Here is a 19,578-nt window from a genome sequence, read left to right on the forward strand (position 1 = left end):
TTTATGTGTGTATGTTCTAGACTCTGTACTGAATTGGGCAACTGTTTGAGGCATGCTCCAAGCTCAAGCCAGTTAATCTGCACTGGTTAATCCATGGATTTCAGCCACTTTATTTGCTTTGAATTTGTCCTTGTTTGCTCTTGTAAATAATTGCTTGTGCCTGTTGATTTGCTAATGCTCATTCTCTTTTTGAAAAGCCTGCACAGAAGTTCCATATTCTCCTCTCAGGACAGCCTTTAAAAAATAAAAAATAAAAAATAAAATAAAAAATATGTTGAAAGTGTGTGTATATTGTGGTCTTTCTAATACTGATTTATAAGTAGCCAAAACTATTGTTGGGCCCAGTAAGTACCTCTGGGGCAATTTTTTAATATACCGGTATATGGATTTGAAGGAGTTTGTTTAGTTTTATTGAAAAAAGGAACTCTATGTATTATTACACAAACTGTAATTTAATTTTTTTATTTGAGGTTTTCTTGTGGGCTTAATGGATTGTAACTGACTACATTAAATTTGGCCTCTGTGGCAAATAAGTAGCACTCACTTTGTTGATGCAAAAATTCAACCTCTGTGGTAAGTAAATATGTTAAGTGTTATTTGCTTCACACTCAGCACCTTGCCACTTCTACATCTGAGCTTCTTACCATCTCCATATTCTCAGGAAAAATGTTACAGGAACAAAAATCAAGTCTGTGTTCATTAAAAGCTGTGACATAGTAGCCGACAGCTTGACTAAGGGAACGATATATTAAAAATAGATATATTTGTGTTGAAAAAGTTTGTTTGCCTTCAGGGGGATATAAGAATCCAAATTATTGTATGCTGTCACAGTCTTTCGAAATAGATATGGATATTCGCTGACTGCTAGGTTATGTTCTGTGTAAGGTACATTTTTCTGTCATTGTGTTTGAAAGTTAAAAGAAGGTTTATCATTTATTGGAAATAACTTCATAAAATTTCCTGCACGGAGCCCCACCATATTTTGCAGTTTATGTCAGATAATATTTAGACAAAGTATTTCTCCAACTGTTGAATTGGGTGAGATGAGCCAATACTGTGGCCAATACATTCTCATGACCTCACTGCTATCAATTTATTTATTTATTTATATAATAGAGGGAAACATTCCACGTGGGACAAATATATCTAAAAACAAAGATGATGAGACTTACCAAACAAAAGCGCTGGCAGGTCGATAGACACACAAACAAACACAAACATACACACAAAATTCTAGCTTTCGCAACCAATGGTTGCTTCGTCAGGAAAGAGGGAAGGAGAGGGAAAGACGAAATGATGTGGGTTTTAAGGGAGAGGGTAAGGAGTCATTCCAATCCCGGGAGCGGAAAGACTTACCTTAGGGGGAAAAAAGGACGGGTATACACTCGCGCACACACACACACACATATCCATCCGCACATACACAGACACAAGCAGACATTTGTAAAGGCAAAGAGAAAACTCTAAAGGCAAAGAGTTTTCTCTTTGCCTTTACAAATGTCTGCTTGTGTCTGTGTATGTGCGGATGGGTATGTGTGTGTGTTCACGAGTGTATACCCATCCTTTTTTCCCCCTAAGATAAGTCCTTCCGCTCCCGGGATTGGAATGACTCCTTATCCTCTCCCTTAAAACTCACATCCTTTCGTCTTTCCCTTTCCTTCCCTCTTTCCTGACGAAGCAACCATTGGTTGCGAAAGCTAGAATTTTGTGTGTATGTTTATGTTTGTTTGTGTGTCTATCGACCTGCCAGCACTTTTGTTTGGTAAGTCTCATCATCTTTGTTTTTAGATATATTTATTTATTTATTTATTTATTTTTGGGAGGAGTAAAGCAAATTGTGTATGAGATAGTGAAAGACACACCAGAACAGATTGTTGTATGTTTGGCTGACGTTGTTGCCATTATTTATGAAACATCTGGTTTTTTGAGCATAGACAATCTTAACGCACAAGATGACAGTTGTACATTAAGACAAGTGGATGACATTTTCAGCTACATCTCTAAACCATATTCAACAAAAGCAGTTTGAACACTGTCTCCAAACATCACTCATATCAAACCCTTCATGGACTCCTATTGGGGAACTTGTGAGCCAGAGGAATTTTTGTCACATAAAAAACAATATTTCTTTTTATGTCTCTAAACACACTAAAATTTTGTATACAAGGTCTTTTCAAAAAATTCTGGAACTTTCTCCACAAAATTTTTCCACACTTATCTTTTACTTATTGTACATGGTCTCCTTCAAAATACTCTGCTCCACAATTGATACACTGCTCCCAACATTGTCTCCATTAACGGAAATAGTCTGGATCATGCAAAGCGCCATCTGAGACTTTCCTTTTATCTCATCTATCATTGCAAAACTATATTCTTTCAATTTGGTTTTCAACTTTGGAAAAAAAAGTTATCAGAGGCCAAGTATGGGAAATACGGAGGATGAGGCACTTTTTGTGCAATATTTATTCACCAACAGTGATGAATGTGTGGGTGTGTTATCATGATGAAAGAACCATGAATTGTCTTGCCACATTTCAAGACCTTTCCTTTTCACATTTTCTCGCAGGCATCGTAACATGCCCTGATAGTACTACCAATTAACAGTTTGTCCCTGTGGCATGAATTCATGATGAACTAATCCTTCAAAGTCAAAGAAAACTATCAGCATGGCTTTAACATTTGCCATGGCCTGACAAGCTTCCTTTGGTCTTTGGAGACCTTTCCCCGACCCATTGTAAAGATTGAACCTTGGTCTCCACATCATAACCATAGACCCACATCTCATCACCAGTTATGATTCTCTTAGGGAACATGTCATCCTCATTTCCGAAATCCAAAAGCTCTTGAAAGACTCTCAGGAGAAGGTCTTCCTGTTCTTGACTCACAAGCTGTGGAACAAATATGGCAGCAACATGATGGATTCCAAGATGCTGTGTCAGGATTTCATGACATGATCCAACTGAAATGTTACATTCATCTGCAATATCTCAGACAGTCAGTCTTCGATTGGCAGACACAATCTCACTGGCATTCCTGACACGAGCATCATCGGTAAATGTCGCAGGGCATCCTGCACGAAGGTCATCTTTAACTTCCATTCATGTGAACAATTTGTAACACCAAGTATGGCTTACGCACTCATCAAAAGCTTTCAGCATCATTTGGTGTGTTTCTGTAAAGGTTTTCTTAAGTTTAACACAAAATTTAATGCAGAAGCATTGCTGCTCTAACTCCGCCATCTCAAAATTCGCAAAAAGGTGTGACACAAAATTCTTCTCAACACAACACTGAACAATAACTAACTTCTGGCAGTCACACATTAAACACAGGCACGTGCAGGAATGAAAACCACATTTTGCTCCAACATACCATTGGCATGAAATTACAAAAGTTCAGGATTTTTTTTTAATAGACCTCGTACACAGTTTTTACACATCCTGCATAACTAGAACAGGAACTTTCCAATACTGAATCCTGTAGAACACCTGTAGCAATGTGTTTCCATTCAGAAAGATCTACCATGAAAACTTTATGAGTCACCCAATATGCAGCTTTGCCTCCCACCAGCTCTATATGAAATGAAACAGTTACTTATTGTACCTTGAAACCCATAAACTTAAGTTTATCCAAAAGAATGTTCTCATGAGCACACTCAAATGCCTTAGTCACAGCAAATAAAATCCTGGTACGTGAATCTGTGTTATTCATATGTTTTAATACAAAGCAATAGTAGTAGTAATAATAATAGTTTCATCTGTTTATCGACAATAGTACTGAACATATAATGTTTACACAGTTCAAAATTACATAATTACATAAACATATCAATAAAATAAAAGATTATCTTAAAATAAGAACCTAAAAACACTTATATATACACACAGATTTTTTTTTTTAGCATGTTCATGGAGCTACACAAATACAGTGTGTACATAAGTCCGGGAACACTTTCAATTACTTATTGCACGAGAACTAAACATTGTACAGATGTCACACATATTGCATTTTGAAGAGAAACTCTAATTTGTTTTTTTTTTCCTTTTTTTACAAATACTTTTTTAATATGCAAACCATGAGTGACCCCACAGACACTGAGACAGTAATGGAATTCTTGCCACACCCATCCTAGCATGGCATTGTTGACTGTGGCGGTCGCTTCCCATATTCTCTCCCGCAGCTCTGATACATCACGTGGTAGAGGCGGTACATACACCAGAACTTTAATGTGTCCCCACAGAAAAAAGTCGCATGGAGTGAGATTTGGTGATCGGGGAGGCCATTTCATGAAACAGCTGTCCCCTCCTGTAGCACGGCCGATACATCGATGCACCAGGTCCGTGTTCAGATGCTGAAAGATGAACGGAGAGTCCAATTGCATTTGAGTCATCAGCCATTGCTGCAACATGTCCAAGTAGGAATATCCAACGACCGTGCTCTCGGCAAAGAAAAATGGCCAGTACAGTTTTCGATGTGACAAGGCACAAAAAGCATTTACCTTTGGGGAATCACCCTAAAATTCAATGCATTCGTGTGGATGCTTTGTACCCCAAATTCGACAATTATGCCTATTCACTTTCCCATTAGTGTGAACAGTGGCTAAAAATTAAGCGATCAACAATGCCATCCCCAGCTTAATTCAGTTGTTACAACTGCGAACAAAACTCGAAATGCTTGTCTTTGTCATCTACATCTACATCTACATCTACATCGATACTCCGCAAGCCACCCAACGGTGTGTGGCGGAGGGCACTTTACGTGCCACTGTCATTACCTCCCTTTCCTGTTCCAGTCGCGTATGGTTCGGGGGAAGAACGACTGTCTGAAAGCCTCCGTGCGCGCTCTAATCTCTCTAATTTTACATTCGTGATCTCCTCGGGAAGTATAAGTAGGGGGAAGCAATATATTCGATACCTCATCCAGAAACGCACCCTCTCGAAACCTGGCGAGCAAGCTACACCGCGATGCAGAGCGCCTCTCTTGCAGAGTCTGCCACTTGAGTTTATTAAACATCTCCGTAACGCTATCACGGTTACCAAATAACCCAGTGACGAAACGCGCCGCTCTTCTTTGGATCTTCTCTATCTCCTCCGTCAACCCGACCTGGTACGGATCCCACACTGATGAGCAATACTCAAGTATAGGTCGAACGAGTGTTTTGTAAGCCACCTCCTTTGTTGATGGACTACATTTTCTAAGCACTCTCCCAATGAATCTCAACCTGGTACCCGCCTTACCAACAATTAGTTTTATATGATCATTCCACTTCAAATCGTTCCGTACGCATACTCCCAGATATTTTACAGAAGTAACTGCTACCAGTGTTTGTTCCGCTATCATATAACCATACAATAAAGGATCCTTCTTTCTATGTATTCGCAATACATTACATTTGTCTATGTTAAGGGTCAGTTGCCACTCCCTGCACCAAGTGCCTATCCGCTGCAGATCTTCCTGTATTTCGCTACAATTTTCTAATGCAGCAACTTCTCTGTATACTACAGCATCATCCGCGAAAAGCCGCATGGAACTTCCGACACTATCTACTAAGTCATTTATATATATTGTGAAAAGCAATGGTCCCATAACACTCCCCTGTGGCACGCCAGAGGTTACTTTAACGTCTGTAGACGTCTCTCCATTGATAACAACATGCTGTGTTCTGTTTGCCAAAAACTCCTCAATCCAGCCACACAGCTGGTCTGATATTCCGTAGGCTCTTACTTTGCTTATCAGGCGACAGTGCGGAACTGTATCGAACGCCTTCCGGAAGTCAAGAAAAATAGCATCTACCTGGGAGCCTGTATCTAATATTTTCTGGGTCTCATGAACAAATAAAGCGAGTTGGGTCTCACACGATCGCTGTTTCCGGAATCCATGTTGATTCCTACATAGTAGATTCTGGGTTTCCAGAAATGACATGATACACGAGCAAAAAACATTAAGCTTTTGCACTAGCTCCAATTTGAATGGTTTCATAGACAGCTTCTGTTGCAGGACTTTCCACATTGTCACTGGAGCCATTTGGAGTTCACGGGATGCACGACGCACCAACTTCTTTGGACTCCTTATGAATGTCTCTTGTACGCGCTCCACATTCACTTCACTCACACTGGGACATCTGCTTCTCTTTGCCGGACACATGGTAATGAATTTGTTATGCCAGTGGTAAATGGCCTTCCTTGTTGGTGGCTTCTTACCGTACTTGGTTCAAAACATCCGTTGAACAGCTGTAGCACACTTGTTTTTGTCGAAGTTCAATACACAGAAAGGTTGCCCCACACCTGAACTCCCCATGTTTGTGACTAGCGCTGACTATCAGCAAATTACCAAACTACACTGTGGCGGTATACATGAAAAAAAAAAAAAAAACTTTCAGGGCTTCCCTCAAAAAGACGTATGTATGATATCTGTACAATGTTTGGTTCTTATGCAATAAATAATTAAAAGTGTTCCCGGACTTTATGTACACCCTGAATATTCAATTAGTGACCCGCTCCAGCTTTGCATGGGTAACACTACGTAACTACAGCTTGACAGCTTGTCTGGTGTAGTAATGATTTAGTTGATGGGCCACCATGTAGAGCTATGATGATAATTTAGAAAACGATGTTAGGTAACTGAATAGCAACCTTTCATATAATTTAAAGAATTTCAATATGCATGCCAGGAAAGTTCTCTTGAGGCACGAATGTTGTCTGTTCCATATTTAATTGGCATTTGGGGTGTCTTCTCATTGCACTGATTGGAACTGCAAGCTACCACATAATCGGTCTGTCCGATTCAGCATCTGTTGAGTGCGAGTTATAGCCACTTGCCAGCCACCTGACTGCAGTACCAATATGGCGCGCTCCACCCAACTGCAACGGAGTTCAGTATGTATGGCCACTTCCCTGGCGGCTGACTTCAGCAGCAGTCAAGCATGAGTTACATTTTGTGTGTGGCCTTTTCCTGCATTTCCCAATGTAACATTGCTAAGAAGCACCCTCTGCCACACAACATTAGTACGAAGCAATTTCTGCCATGCATAACTAGTACAGAACATCTTACGCAATGCAATATGGTACAAAGCACCTTCTAAAATGCATCAGTAGGAAAATCCCTCAGCCACATGACATTGGTATGAAGCACCTTCTGCCACACAATATCGTTATGAAACACCCTCTGCCATACACCATTGGTATGAAGCACCCTTTAGCAGGAAACAGCAGCAGGATCCACTTTCTGCCGCACAACACTGCTGTAAGCACCCTCTGGCACACAGACCCGGTTCAAAGCACTCTCTGCAATGCAACATTAGTATGAAGCAACCTCTGCCATGCACATGAAGCAACCTCTGACATGTACAATTGGTACAGAGCACCCTCTGCACACAAAAGCACCTTCTGCCATGCAACATCAGTGTGACGTACACACTCCCATGTAACACTGGTATGAAGCACTTTTGGCCACGTAATATTGGCACGAAGCACCCTTTTCAACATGACATCACTATAAAGCATCCTCTGCCACTTGACATTGGTATGAACCATCCATCACCATGTAACATTCGTACAGAGCACCCTCTACCACATAACACTGATATCAAGCTCCTGCTGCCATACCCTCATAAGGAGTACATTCGAGCTTGCACAATTTCAAGTAGTTCGGCCATTCACCACTAATTCGCAATAACAACTTTTTTGTAGAGGCTGCAGCTTCCCATGAGATATTTATACATTATGTACACAGTCCTTCATTGTAAATTAGTCTTTCTATCAGTGAAATTCATATCAAATCCCTACAGTAGTTCCCGAGATTTGCACGAACACTCAGACAGAACCAAGAGGCAGAATACCGCACTGTGGTCGGCAGTGCCTACATAAGATAACATTTGTCTGGCGCTGTTGTTAGATCGGTTACACTGCTGCAATGGTAGGTTATCAAGATTTAAGTGAGTTTGAAAGTGGTGTTATAGTCAACGCACAACCAATGGGACACAGCATCTCCGAGGTAGCAATGAAGGGAGGATTATCCCATATGGCCATTTCACAAGTGTACCATGAATTTCAGGAATCCGGCAAAACATCAAATCTCCCACATCACTATGGTCAGAAAAAGAGCATGCAAGAATGGAACCAATGACAACTGAAGAGAATCATTCAATGTGACAGAACTGCTGCAGATTTCAATGCTGGGCCCTCAACAAGTGTCAGTGTGGGAACCATTCAACAAAACATCATTGATAAGGGCTTTCAGAGCTGAAGGCCCACTTGTGTACCCTTAATGACTGCACAACACAAAGCTGTACGCCTCGTCTGGACTCGTCAATGCTGACATTGGACTGTTGATGACTGGAAACATGCTGCCTGGTCAGACGAGTCTCATTTCAAAAATGTTTCAAGTGGATGGACGTGTACAAGTATGGAGACAACCTCATGAATCCATGGACCCTGCATGTCAGCAGGGGACTGTACAAGCTGATGGAGGTTCTGTAATGGTGTGGGGCGTACGCAGTTGGAGTGATATGACTCTGACAAGTGACATGTATGTGAGCATCCTATCTGATCACCTGCATCCATTCATGTCCATTGTGCATTCTAACGGACTCGGGCAATTCCAGAAACACAATGTGACACCCCACACATCCAGAATTTCCACAGAGTGGCTCCAGGAACACTCTTCTAAGTTTAAACACTTCCTCTGGCCACCAAAATCCCCAGACATGAACATTACTGAGCATATCTGGGATGCCTTGCAACGTGCTGTTCCGAAGAGATCTCAATGCCCTTGTACTCTTATGGATTTATGGACAGCCCCGCAGAATTCATGGTGTCAATTCCATCCAGCACTACTTCAGACATTAGTCAAGTCCATGCCACGTCGTGTTGCGGCACTTCTACGTGCTTGCGGGAACCCTACACAATATTAGGCACGTGAACCAGGTTCTTTGGCTCTTCAACGTGGACTAGCAACCTGCCCCAGCTTCACAAGAGTAGCACAAACACAACTATCTGCAGCTGTATGACTTGACTGACATAAATGTGTAGAGGTGTATAAATATAAGAGCAGATTCTTTTGTGTGGCTCAATGTTCCAGAATAAGTGTTTCAGTTGGGTGTCACTTCAGTGAATTGCTTCTCCATAGCAAGTTGTCAAGCACAGAAAAGTTGACCTATTGTTTAACTGTTTAACATCGAATCCGAAACACATTTGGTTTGTGACAAATTGCCATGTCACTGAGAGACTGTTTAACGTGGAATCTGAACCATGATCCACTTGTGGTGAATGTTCACATCATTGAGAGATGAATGCTAGGCTAAAAGACAGTAAAAAGGCCATCGTCCGACTGAAATTCAATTTCGCAACCTTTGAGTTTTCAGGCACACGCTTTACTGTTAGACCACCAGGCCTGACATGGTGTCTGCACAAGCTTCGCTGTCGACTGGAATTGTGGCAGCTATACTGCTAGATGGCAATGCCATCATTTTCAAGAGTGACAATAGACTAATTCATCACAGTTCAGCCAATTTCCACAAAATATTTATAAAAATTATATACATGATCTCCCTCATGAATCAATCTATTAGTTGAAACCAGATAAAAATAACTACAGTAGTTCCTAAGATTAACCCAAACATACATATAAATAGAAGAAGAAAGAGAGATAGAAGGAGAAAACAGATGGAAGACATCCTTATGTATCCTAAAATAACTACTTAATAACAATGTGTAAATTCAGATGTATATAACATACAATGAAGTCAACTGATGCTATCTCAAAAAATTCCCACATATTTGTACCGTTACGCACTAACATAATTCTTTAATTTTTAGCTTCAAAACATTTTATAAAATTTTAAAGGCAAATTTTAACCAAGCGACATTTTATTTACCTTTGGAAACAATCACATTTTTTATCGACTTTATACACTGTAAAAAGTTGCTGTATAGAAAGCAATGTGCATTTCAGACCCTTTCTCACTTAATTTGAACTGATCTCCTTCAATCTGACAGTCATTTTTACTTCTTGTGTTATAATCATGGATATCTCTGATGATGCAGGACAATTTTTACAGAAATAATTGTTTGATATCAAGTTAAATCATGGTGGTCAGAGAGAGATTTGACCCATCAACCTCATGAATGTGAGTCCAGTGCGCCACCTCACTTGGTTTCTCTATTAGATCCTAGTCTCCAAACTTGACAGTAATATTGCTCAAGTTATATGTTTTGTTTGCATGCATTTACATATATATGGTTTTGTTAATATTTATAAAAAGATTATTTCCATTGCAGTAACAGTTTACACTTTTCACATTCAGGGAAGCTTTCTTCTGGTAGTCATCTGTTGAAACACTGTTGTCATAGTAGTTGTGGTCTTTAGTCAGAAGCTTGGTTCGAGGTGATTTCCATGCTAGTCTATCCAGTGCAAGCCTCTTCATCTCTGTGTAACAAGTGTAAGCCCTGGCCTCCTCTGCAATTTTTACCCTCTACATTTCCTCACATTAACTTACTGACAATTCATTGGTGTATCACATTGTGTCCTATTATCTGATTCATTCTTTCAGGCAAACTGTACCAAAAAATTCTTTTTTCTCCAATTCAGTTCAATACCTCATCATTTGTTATTCGATCTAGCCATCTAATCTTTAGCATTCTTCTATAGTAATAGATTTCAAAATTTTATATTCTCTTCTTGTCTGAACTCCTTATCGTTCACGTTTCATTTTCATACAAGGCTAGACTCGAGACAAATACCTTCAGTAAAGACTTCCTAACACTTAAATTGATATTGGATGTTAACAAATTACTCTTTTTCATTAAGTTTACCTTGCTACCGCTAGTCTGCATTTTATATCCTGTTTCCTGCAGCCACCCATCAATTATTCTGCCGCCTAAATACTAAAACTCATTTATTACTTTAAGCGTCTCATTTCCAAACCTAATTCCCTCAGCATCTCCTGATTTAATGCGACTCCATTAGCCTTATTTTACTTTTGTTGTTGTTCATTTATAATCACTTTTCAACAAACTACCCATTACGTTTAACTGCTCTTCTGTGTCCTTTGCTGTCTCTGGCAGAATTATGTGATCAGCAAACCTAATAGTTTTTACTTCTCTCTCAACTTTGCTAAATATACAGATTGAATAACACAGGGAATAGGCTAAAACTCCGTCTCACAGCTTTCTCAACTATCAATTCGCTTTCGTTTCTTGTGACTTTCACAACTGCAGTATGGTTTTTGTACAAGTTGTTAGCAACCAGCTGCTTCCTATAGTTGATCTCTACCTCCTTCAAAGTTTCAGAATGGAATCCAATCAACGATGTTGAAAGCTATGTCTAAATCTAATGATGCGGTAACTATAGGTTTGTGTTTCGTCAACCTATCTTCTAGGACAAATCATACGATCAGTATTGCCTCGTGTGTTTCTACATTTCTCCAGAACCTAAACTGAACTTCCCCGAGGTTGGCTTCTGCCAGTTTTCCAGAGCTTCTGTACATAATTTGTCAGTAACTTACAACCATGATTATTAAACTGATGGTTTGATGGTATTCACAGTTGTGAGCACCTGCCTTCTTTGGAGTTGGAATTATTACATTTTTTTCCTGAAGTGTGACAGTATTTCACCTGTCTCATATATCTACATACCAGGTGGAATATTTTATCATTGCTGTCTCTCCCGAGGATCTCAATAATTCTAACAGAAGGTTGTCTGCTCTGGGGATCTTTCAGTGCTCTCTCAAATCCTCCTCACAGTTTCATACCTCCCCTCTGCCTTTCTTATTTCATCACTGAAAGCTGTCCATTCGTTTTCTATTGCATTCTTTTCCCTTTTTCAGTCCAGCATTGTTTAATGCCCCCTCTGAAACTCATGACAACCTCTGTTTCCTTCAAATTACCCAGGTCTCATCTCCTTAATTTGCATCATTCCTAAATTCTTCTTTTAATATACAGTCCATAACAAACAAATTATGGTCACAGTGCACATTTGCCCCATGAAAATGGCTTACATTGTAAAATCTGCTTTGAAAATCTCCATCTTACCACTATATAATAAAATCTGAAACCTTCCAGTGCTCCAGATCTCTTCAACATATACCACCTTATTTTGTGGTTCTTAAACCCAGTGTTAGTGGTTATTAAATTATCTGCAAATATCTATCTTTCCTCTTTCATTCCTTTCCCCCAGTCCATATTCTCTACTATGTTTTCTACTCTTCATTTCCTTACTTAATTACAGTCACCCAACACATTTAAATTTCTGCCTCCCTTAAATGTCTGAATAATTTCCTTTACCTCATTAAACATTTCTTCAATCTCTTCAGCATCTGCAAAGCTAGTTAACATATAAACTTGTATTACGGTGGTGGTTGTTGGCTTCGTGTCAATCTTGGCTAGGGTAATGCTACACTATGTTGTTCATAGTAGCTTATTCATTTTCCAATTCATTATTAGCATTACTCCTGCATTATCCCTATTTGATTTTGTGTTGATAACCTTGTACTGACCTGATCCGAAGTCCTGTTTTTCCCACCATCACACTTCATTAATTCCCACTACATCTAACTTCAACCTATCCTTTCCGTTTTTAAATTTTCTAACCTACCCAGCCAGTAAAGAGATCTAACATTCCACTCTGCAACCCATAGAATACAAGTTTTTCCTGATGGTGACGTCCTCCTGAGCAATCCCCACTAGGAAGTCCGAATGGGGGATTATTTTAACTCCAGAATATGTTACCTAAGAGGATGCTATTATATTTTAAGACATGCAGCAGAAGATCTGTATGCCTTTGGGAAAAAAATTACGACTGTAGTTTCCCTTTGCTTTCTGCCATTCGCAGTACCAGCACAAATAGAGAATGTTGGGTAATGTTACAGGACCAGATCAGTCATCATCCAGACTGTTGCTCCCACAACTGCTGAAAATGCTGCTGCCCTATTGGAACCATTAATGATAACAAATGAAGTGTTATATGCATCTATGACAGCATTTCCACCAACTACTTTGGGCATATCATTTACATATATAACGAAAATTAGTGGGCCCAGCACTTGTGACGTGGTAATGGCACATTCAGTGAACAGGCTCTTCTGGAGGCAACTTGTGACAGACTCAGAATCTTGTACGTGCAGGTATGCTGAGTTATTCTTAAGTACCTCACCTTCTCTAAAACTTTTATCATGGACATAAACAGCGAAATGTGTCAATGCTATTAATAATATATCTTGAATTTCTTAAAGAGTTGTTGTAACACTGTAATACTTTGTGTACAGTATCTTGTGCTAGGCATGAAAAAGGCATCAGGCTACGTGACTGTAGCCTCCCCCCCTCCCCCCCCCCCCCCCCCCACACACACACACAAACAACCCTCATCACCAATCCATTTAGATAGTTACCAATATTAATTCACACTCTAACTAATAGTTTCTGGAGTTGTAAATGGTTCAGAAATCTCATTAAAAAGTTCCTAGAAAGAATAGTAAAAAGCCTAAATTGCAATTTTATCAAAACAAAACTTCCCAATTTGGTCTTATAATGTCCTCTGATCACCAAATAAAGAACATAAGAAACTCTTATTTATGATAAGTTTGTCATTTATGTCACTCATTCACAGTTGTATCATTTACAACTGCTTATTAGAAACTCATTTAGAATAAGAGAGGCTATGAAACATTAGCATTAGCATGTACTAAAAACTTACTACAAATGACTTTCACGAACTCTGCACTTTTTAAGTCCTCCAGAAAGATAATGTTATCAAAGACTTCCATATAATAAAAACAAAATGTTAACACAACAAATACTTAATGGTACAAAGCCTTCTTGTATACTATACAATTAGTAATTTATTTGGGTAAAAATAAATATACACTACAAGGAGACGCACACATTAAAAAACCTTCACACACAACTTACTGCACGTCAGTAAAAAAATAAAAATATTATGTTTATCTACCTGAATCTCTTGAGGTGTGTGGAAAATGTTGAAAAATCTCTCAATGTATCGCTGATACTCTTCTCTTGTAGCCACACTTCCCTCATCCATCAAATCACCCAAAAAAATGACTGCATGAGGTTGCATTTGAGAAACTGCCCTTGTGAATGTGTTACGTAAATATCTGTAATGTAAAACAATCTGGTAAGGAATGTGCACAAAGAATGGCAAACATCAGTTTCTTATTTTAATAGATATGTGGTATCTGTTCTTTCAGACATGACTGATTTCAATCAACACCTACTTGTAGCTAAGGTCTGTAATTCCTTTGTGTCGTAGTTCTTACTTTAACTTATACTTCTGATACAAAAAGATGGTTACAGTATTTCTAATATATTGCAGACATATTGCTTTAATTTATGCTGAGACAAATTCTGATGTGAAAAATATCCACCCATTCCCAAGGCCTTGCTGTCGCTAATCATGACGTTTTCCAATGTACTGCCAACTCTGCACCTGGTATGTCCTTCTTCACGAACGTAAGCAACTACATCTTCCAGCACAAGTACTATTCTTTCAAATGCTATATTATTAAACAAATCTGTGCTAAGTCTTGGGAACTTGCATGGTACACATCTATGCTAACCTGTGTATGAAAAGCAAAGATGAAACTTTCCTACCCACATAAAATCCTAAGCGATTCACTCAGGTTAGATTCACTGGTAGCATAATCACAACTGAAGTCAAGGGCAAGAGGTGCTGCTCTCATTTTTCTGAAATGACAACACTTTCCCTTTAAACTATTAAACTATATAACTGAGATGATAAAAAGTTGTGGGAAAACAATATGCACGTATATGGATGGTGGTATTATCGCATACAGAAAGTAACAGGGCAGTGCATTGGCAGAACTGTGAGGACAAGTGACAGCTGTGACTCAGATGGTTCATGTGAAAAAGCTTCCAACATGATTATGGCCGCAGCCATTCGGAAGTGACAAACAGTCACTCTCCATATGTATCACGGTTCTCACTGAGGCCTCCACACACCGAAATTACCCTCTCAACCTTCTACAGAAGCAGGTCACCCATGCCTCATCTCTCTACCCACCTACAACCTCCCCCCCACACACCGTCCAGCCATTTTGGAGCATTCCCATCGTGACTACCCATGACTGTAGCAACTGAATCACATTCTCCATCAGTGTTTGAATTGCAACTTATTGTGCCCTGAAATGTTAGAGAATTCAATATTCTGAGATCCACAGTGTCAAGAGTGTTTCAAGAATATTACATTTTAGGCATTACCTCTCACCACAGACAATGCAGACGCTGACCACGCATTTAATGACCACGAGCAGCAGAGTTTATGTAGAGTTGTTAGTGTTAACAACAAGCAACACTGTGTGAAATATCCATATAAATCAATGTGTGATGACATGCGACAAACAAATCCGGTATGACAGTGTGGCAAAATTTGGCATTAATGGGCTATGGCAGCAGACGACTGATGGGAGTGCCTCTGCTAACACACATCACCTGCAGCGACTCTCCTGGGCTCTTGACCATATCGGTTAGACCCTACACGACTGGAAAATCGTGGCCTGGTCAAATGAGTCCCAATTTCAGACAGTAACAGCCGATTGTAGGGTCTGAATGTGGCGCAGACCACACGAAGCCTTGGATCCAAGTCGTCAACAAAGCATTGTGCAAGCTGATGGTGACTCCATAATGGTGTGGGCTGCATTTATACGGAATGGACTGGGTCTAACTGAACTGATCATTGACTGGAAATGGTTATATTCAGCTACCTAGTGACCATTTGTAGAAAACAACAATGGAATCCTGCACCAGCAACCCTTCCACAATTATGGATGGCTATGGAGACAGTATGGTTCAATGTTTCTGCAGGCTTCCAAAGACTTGTTTGGCCTAGGCCTCGTTGAGTTGCTGATCTACACCGAGCAAAGGGAGGTCCAACATGATATGGGGAGGTATCCCATGACTTCTGTCACCTCAGTGTAAATTCTTCTGCTCAATGACCCGCCTTCTTGGATGTTGATACCCACCTCTCAGAAGAGGTGCATAACAACCTTTGTCCATTTTAAACACACTGTTCACTAACAATAACTTCTCATGCATAGTAATCCCATTTTCACCCATATCATTTCCTCTTGTATTCCTAACTCTCTCCACAAACTTACTAACAAGTAAAAAATAATCTCTCTCTTACTTCCCATGACTATTCTACAACACTAAAACAGAACCATATTCTGCACTGAACTCTTCCTTATGCCTTATAGAAAGATGAAAGTGCATGAATTGCACCCCATGCATCCATCAACTATGCACTATACTAGTCCAGGGCATCTGTGAAGCCAGGCATGTCATATACTTTGCTTAAAAAAAATTTTTGCAGCACCCCCATTACTTGTGTCATTACTGATCTTTATCAGAAACCATTTTGTATATTATTTTAGGCACAGGGATCTGATATGTAGACACACCTTTGTAATAATTATAAAAGTAAACCTGTGCTTTCAATGTACTTCAGTAGACTGCACCATGTCTCCAATCACCAACAATACAATGCCGCTCGTGTACAACGTCAGTCAGTCAACATGCCTTGATGGACATTTCAAGCTTCGGCTCTGAATATATTTTCACTTCACAACAAGAAGGGTTGTCAGCACTTGATGTTTCCAGTACAATTAGCATACACCACATACATGTCATTCAAACATTCAACCACTATGGGGAGAACACTGAAGATCTTCGTTACCTAAAGTCAATAATAACAAGCTGATGGCCACTTTCTATAAATAATGGCTAGTATGTACGCCAAGGAAGATGCAACTCAACTGTATGCTGGCTTTTTGGAGCCAGTTGGGAGAGCTGTGTGAAGTTGGACAGTATGCAGTCATCTCCACACAATAAATTAATCCTCTAGGCCTACATTACAAACAATAGTACAAACCCTACATTCTGGTGTCCAATGAAGTTGAGCAAGATAATTTCTGTAATGGAATCTGGATCAATGGTGCTGAATTTAGTCATCAGTGAGTGCAGGATTAGTCTGATTATCATCACAGAAGCCTGTGGGTGGTGCCAGGTACCAGTGCACATCTCAGACACATAATCAACAGGTTCAATTGGGAGATGGGTCTGTCATACTTTGAGGGCTGTGCAGTACTGAGGTAGAATCTTCCAGCCTACTGTCTACCCCTTAAGTCAAATGTTTTAGTGATGAACTGAAAATCATAATGCACGAACACACTGCACTTACCTTGTGAATGCCTTCCACCAGGAGAAAAGAAACAAATGAATGGAATGAACTGTGCTATCTGCTGACGTGAACACAATTAAACATGCCTGGGTGCAATTGGAACCTGCAAAGTGTCATTGCAAGAGCCCTCCCCAGGGCCACCACCAGTGGGGGAGGCTTGATCAGCAATGTCTCATTCACGTTGCAGACACCATGCCACGATGAATCCCACTATGACACAATTCATGGGGTGCAACAGTGTTGATACTGCATATTATTCAGCAGCAGATTTTGATTTCGCAGATGTGCACTTTTGAAGAGCCTGCCCTTATTTTGGTTATTGTGTTGTTTTATATCACAGTTCAGTTGTTCTGCCCCTCCCCCAAGTCTTATTTTTAATTCTCTGCTCTTGAATTGAGCCCACACACATTCATAGATGTGCATATGGCGCAAAATGTTTTTGGGAAATTTATGAACTTCACAGTAATCAGATCACAGCTAATGGGCTAGGCCACAAATCAACAAGCCATTTGTCCAAACAGCTACCTCCATACTTTTTTTGCAGGTGGAACTCCTATAGATCCAAGAGTCCCACAATGTTACTGTACTCAGCTTCCATTAGTACTTGCCCTCCATCTGTCTCTGCATCCCTTCCTAGTATTGCCCCTGTTCTCATTCAATGCTACTCCCCCCCCCCCCCCCCCCCTCTCCCACCCATATGAGTACAATTCCATCTTCTTCACTCAATAGCTTCAATTTCCTCACTGTTCTTTATTCTATTTATACTTCCAGTTTTCTCATACAATTCCCCTTCCTCCCTCCCTTCCTTGCTTCCTTCCTTACTCCCTCCCTCCCCCCTCTCTTCTCAACACCAAGTATCTCTTGTCTTTTTCAGTCCTGCATTTGCACTTGTTACTTGCTTCACTTGAGCCCTGGAATTGCTTTCAATGCAGCTTTCGTGCATCTCTTCATATTTAAATTAACTATAATGTTTCACAGATAAATATTTCTTTAAGTAGGAACTTGATGAATCAGTCAAAGAACTGTGCTTTGAAGTGTATACTACCAAAAAGATGACAGCTGCCATAACTCATATATCATATATTTTCTACTGCGAAGTGAAAAGCTAAATATACAAATCGGCAACAGTACTTGACGGATTACTAATTTAACCATGTCTCATCTGATACTAGGGATCCTTTACAGTTTTGATCATCTCCAACAAAGTTTCATGAAAGGATGGAGATACAATTTGTTTTAACTTACAGAATTTTATTAATTACGCAGAAAAACCATGTTCCATTGCACAGTACCACTCTGATGTAGTTCCAATGCACTATAGCACTTTCATATATAAATTTTAACAATGCAATACAATGATCATTGAAACATTGAGAACAAGATCCTGAAACTGTTCATGTGAATAAAAATATCTTAATGGTGACTGTGGACAGAACTGTCACCGCCTTTCTTTGTAGAGTTTTTTCCTTATTAAAAAGGCTGTTGGCAGAAATCTATTGTCAAAATCTCTTATATGGTGACACATGCTGAGACTGTGTTCTCTTTTATCAATTTCATTACATGTCCAAAAGTAATGAGAATGATACCTGTAACTTGTAAATCACTACAGTTACAGATATAAAATTAGTTTTCTGTTCCATTTAGTGTTTACGCTCTATAAACTGTAATGTCTGTAAGTGTGGCAAAACACAAAACAGAGAAAGTGACAAAACTGTTACTAGTTTTGGAAAAAAATAGAAAGGATGTAGAGACTATTCAAGTGGCATATTGTTACAACATTTGTAACTTAACACAAGTAACAGCTACTTTCCATATAGCAGAGTAAACTTACAAAACATGAAATGATAAAAGTGCTAGATTTCAGAATTGGAAGATTGTTTACATGGTGAGGAAGAGGAACTGGATCTACTTCAAGATTAAGCAGAAAAATTCAGCCAGAACTATAGGTCAAGGATGACACTGCCAGACAGTGCAATATAGAAAAGAAAAGAAGCAGTGAAAATATGGAAGTTGGTAAGTAAGAAGTCATGAAGTGGGCAATTTGAAGTACTGTGGGTCTTAGAACCAATGACATTCTGCAGCACTGGCTCTGGAAAATAGGTTTAAAATTGCCAAAATCATAAAATATAGGCAAATATTAGTTTACAATGTATATCCTCTAACAGAATATTCAGGCTTGACACAATTACCATCCAATATTTCTCATAGCTGTTTGTCAGCTACAATTGATTAGTATTGGTTTTCTTACATGTTTTCTTGTGGCTGTCTGCAACTTGATACCTCCTCTATGTGGTGAGTAGCAATCTATCCTTTCCATAGTGCTGTATTTGTGTCTAATTTTAATCTGTAAATTCCTGTCCAATATAGGTGTCC

The 19,578-nt window shown here is 39.5% G+C and overlaps 1 protein-coding gene across 2 annotated transcripts in view; it reads right to left on the minus strand.

Moving 5' to 3' along the window:
* LOC124621082 overlaps positions 1 to 19,578 on the minus strand; it is a 99,399-nt gene that overhangs the window by 57,070 nt on the left and 22,751 nt on the right. For both annotated transcript variants that reach the window (XM_047147115.1, XM_047147116.1), the window contains exon 3: positions 13,942 to 14,104. In XM_047147115.1, coding sequence (XP_047003071.1) covers positions 13,942 to 14,104 — 163 coding nt within the window. The remainder of the gene's footprint in view (positions 1 to 13,941; positions 14,105 to 19,578) is intronic.

The sequence above is a fragment of the Schistocerca americana genome, chromosome 1 (assembly GCF_021461395.2).
Source record: "Schistocerca americana isolate TAMUIC-IGC-003095 chromosome 1, iqSchAmer2.1, whole genome shotgun sequence".
Taxonomy (NCBI): Eukaryota; Metazoa; Arthropoda; class Insecta; order Orthoptera; family Acrididae; genus Schistocerca; species Schistocerca americana.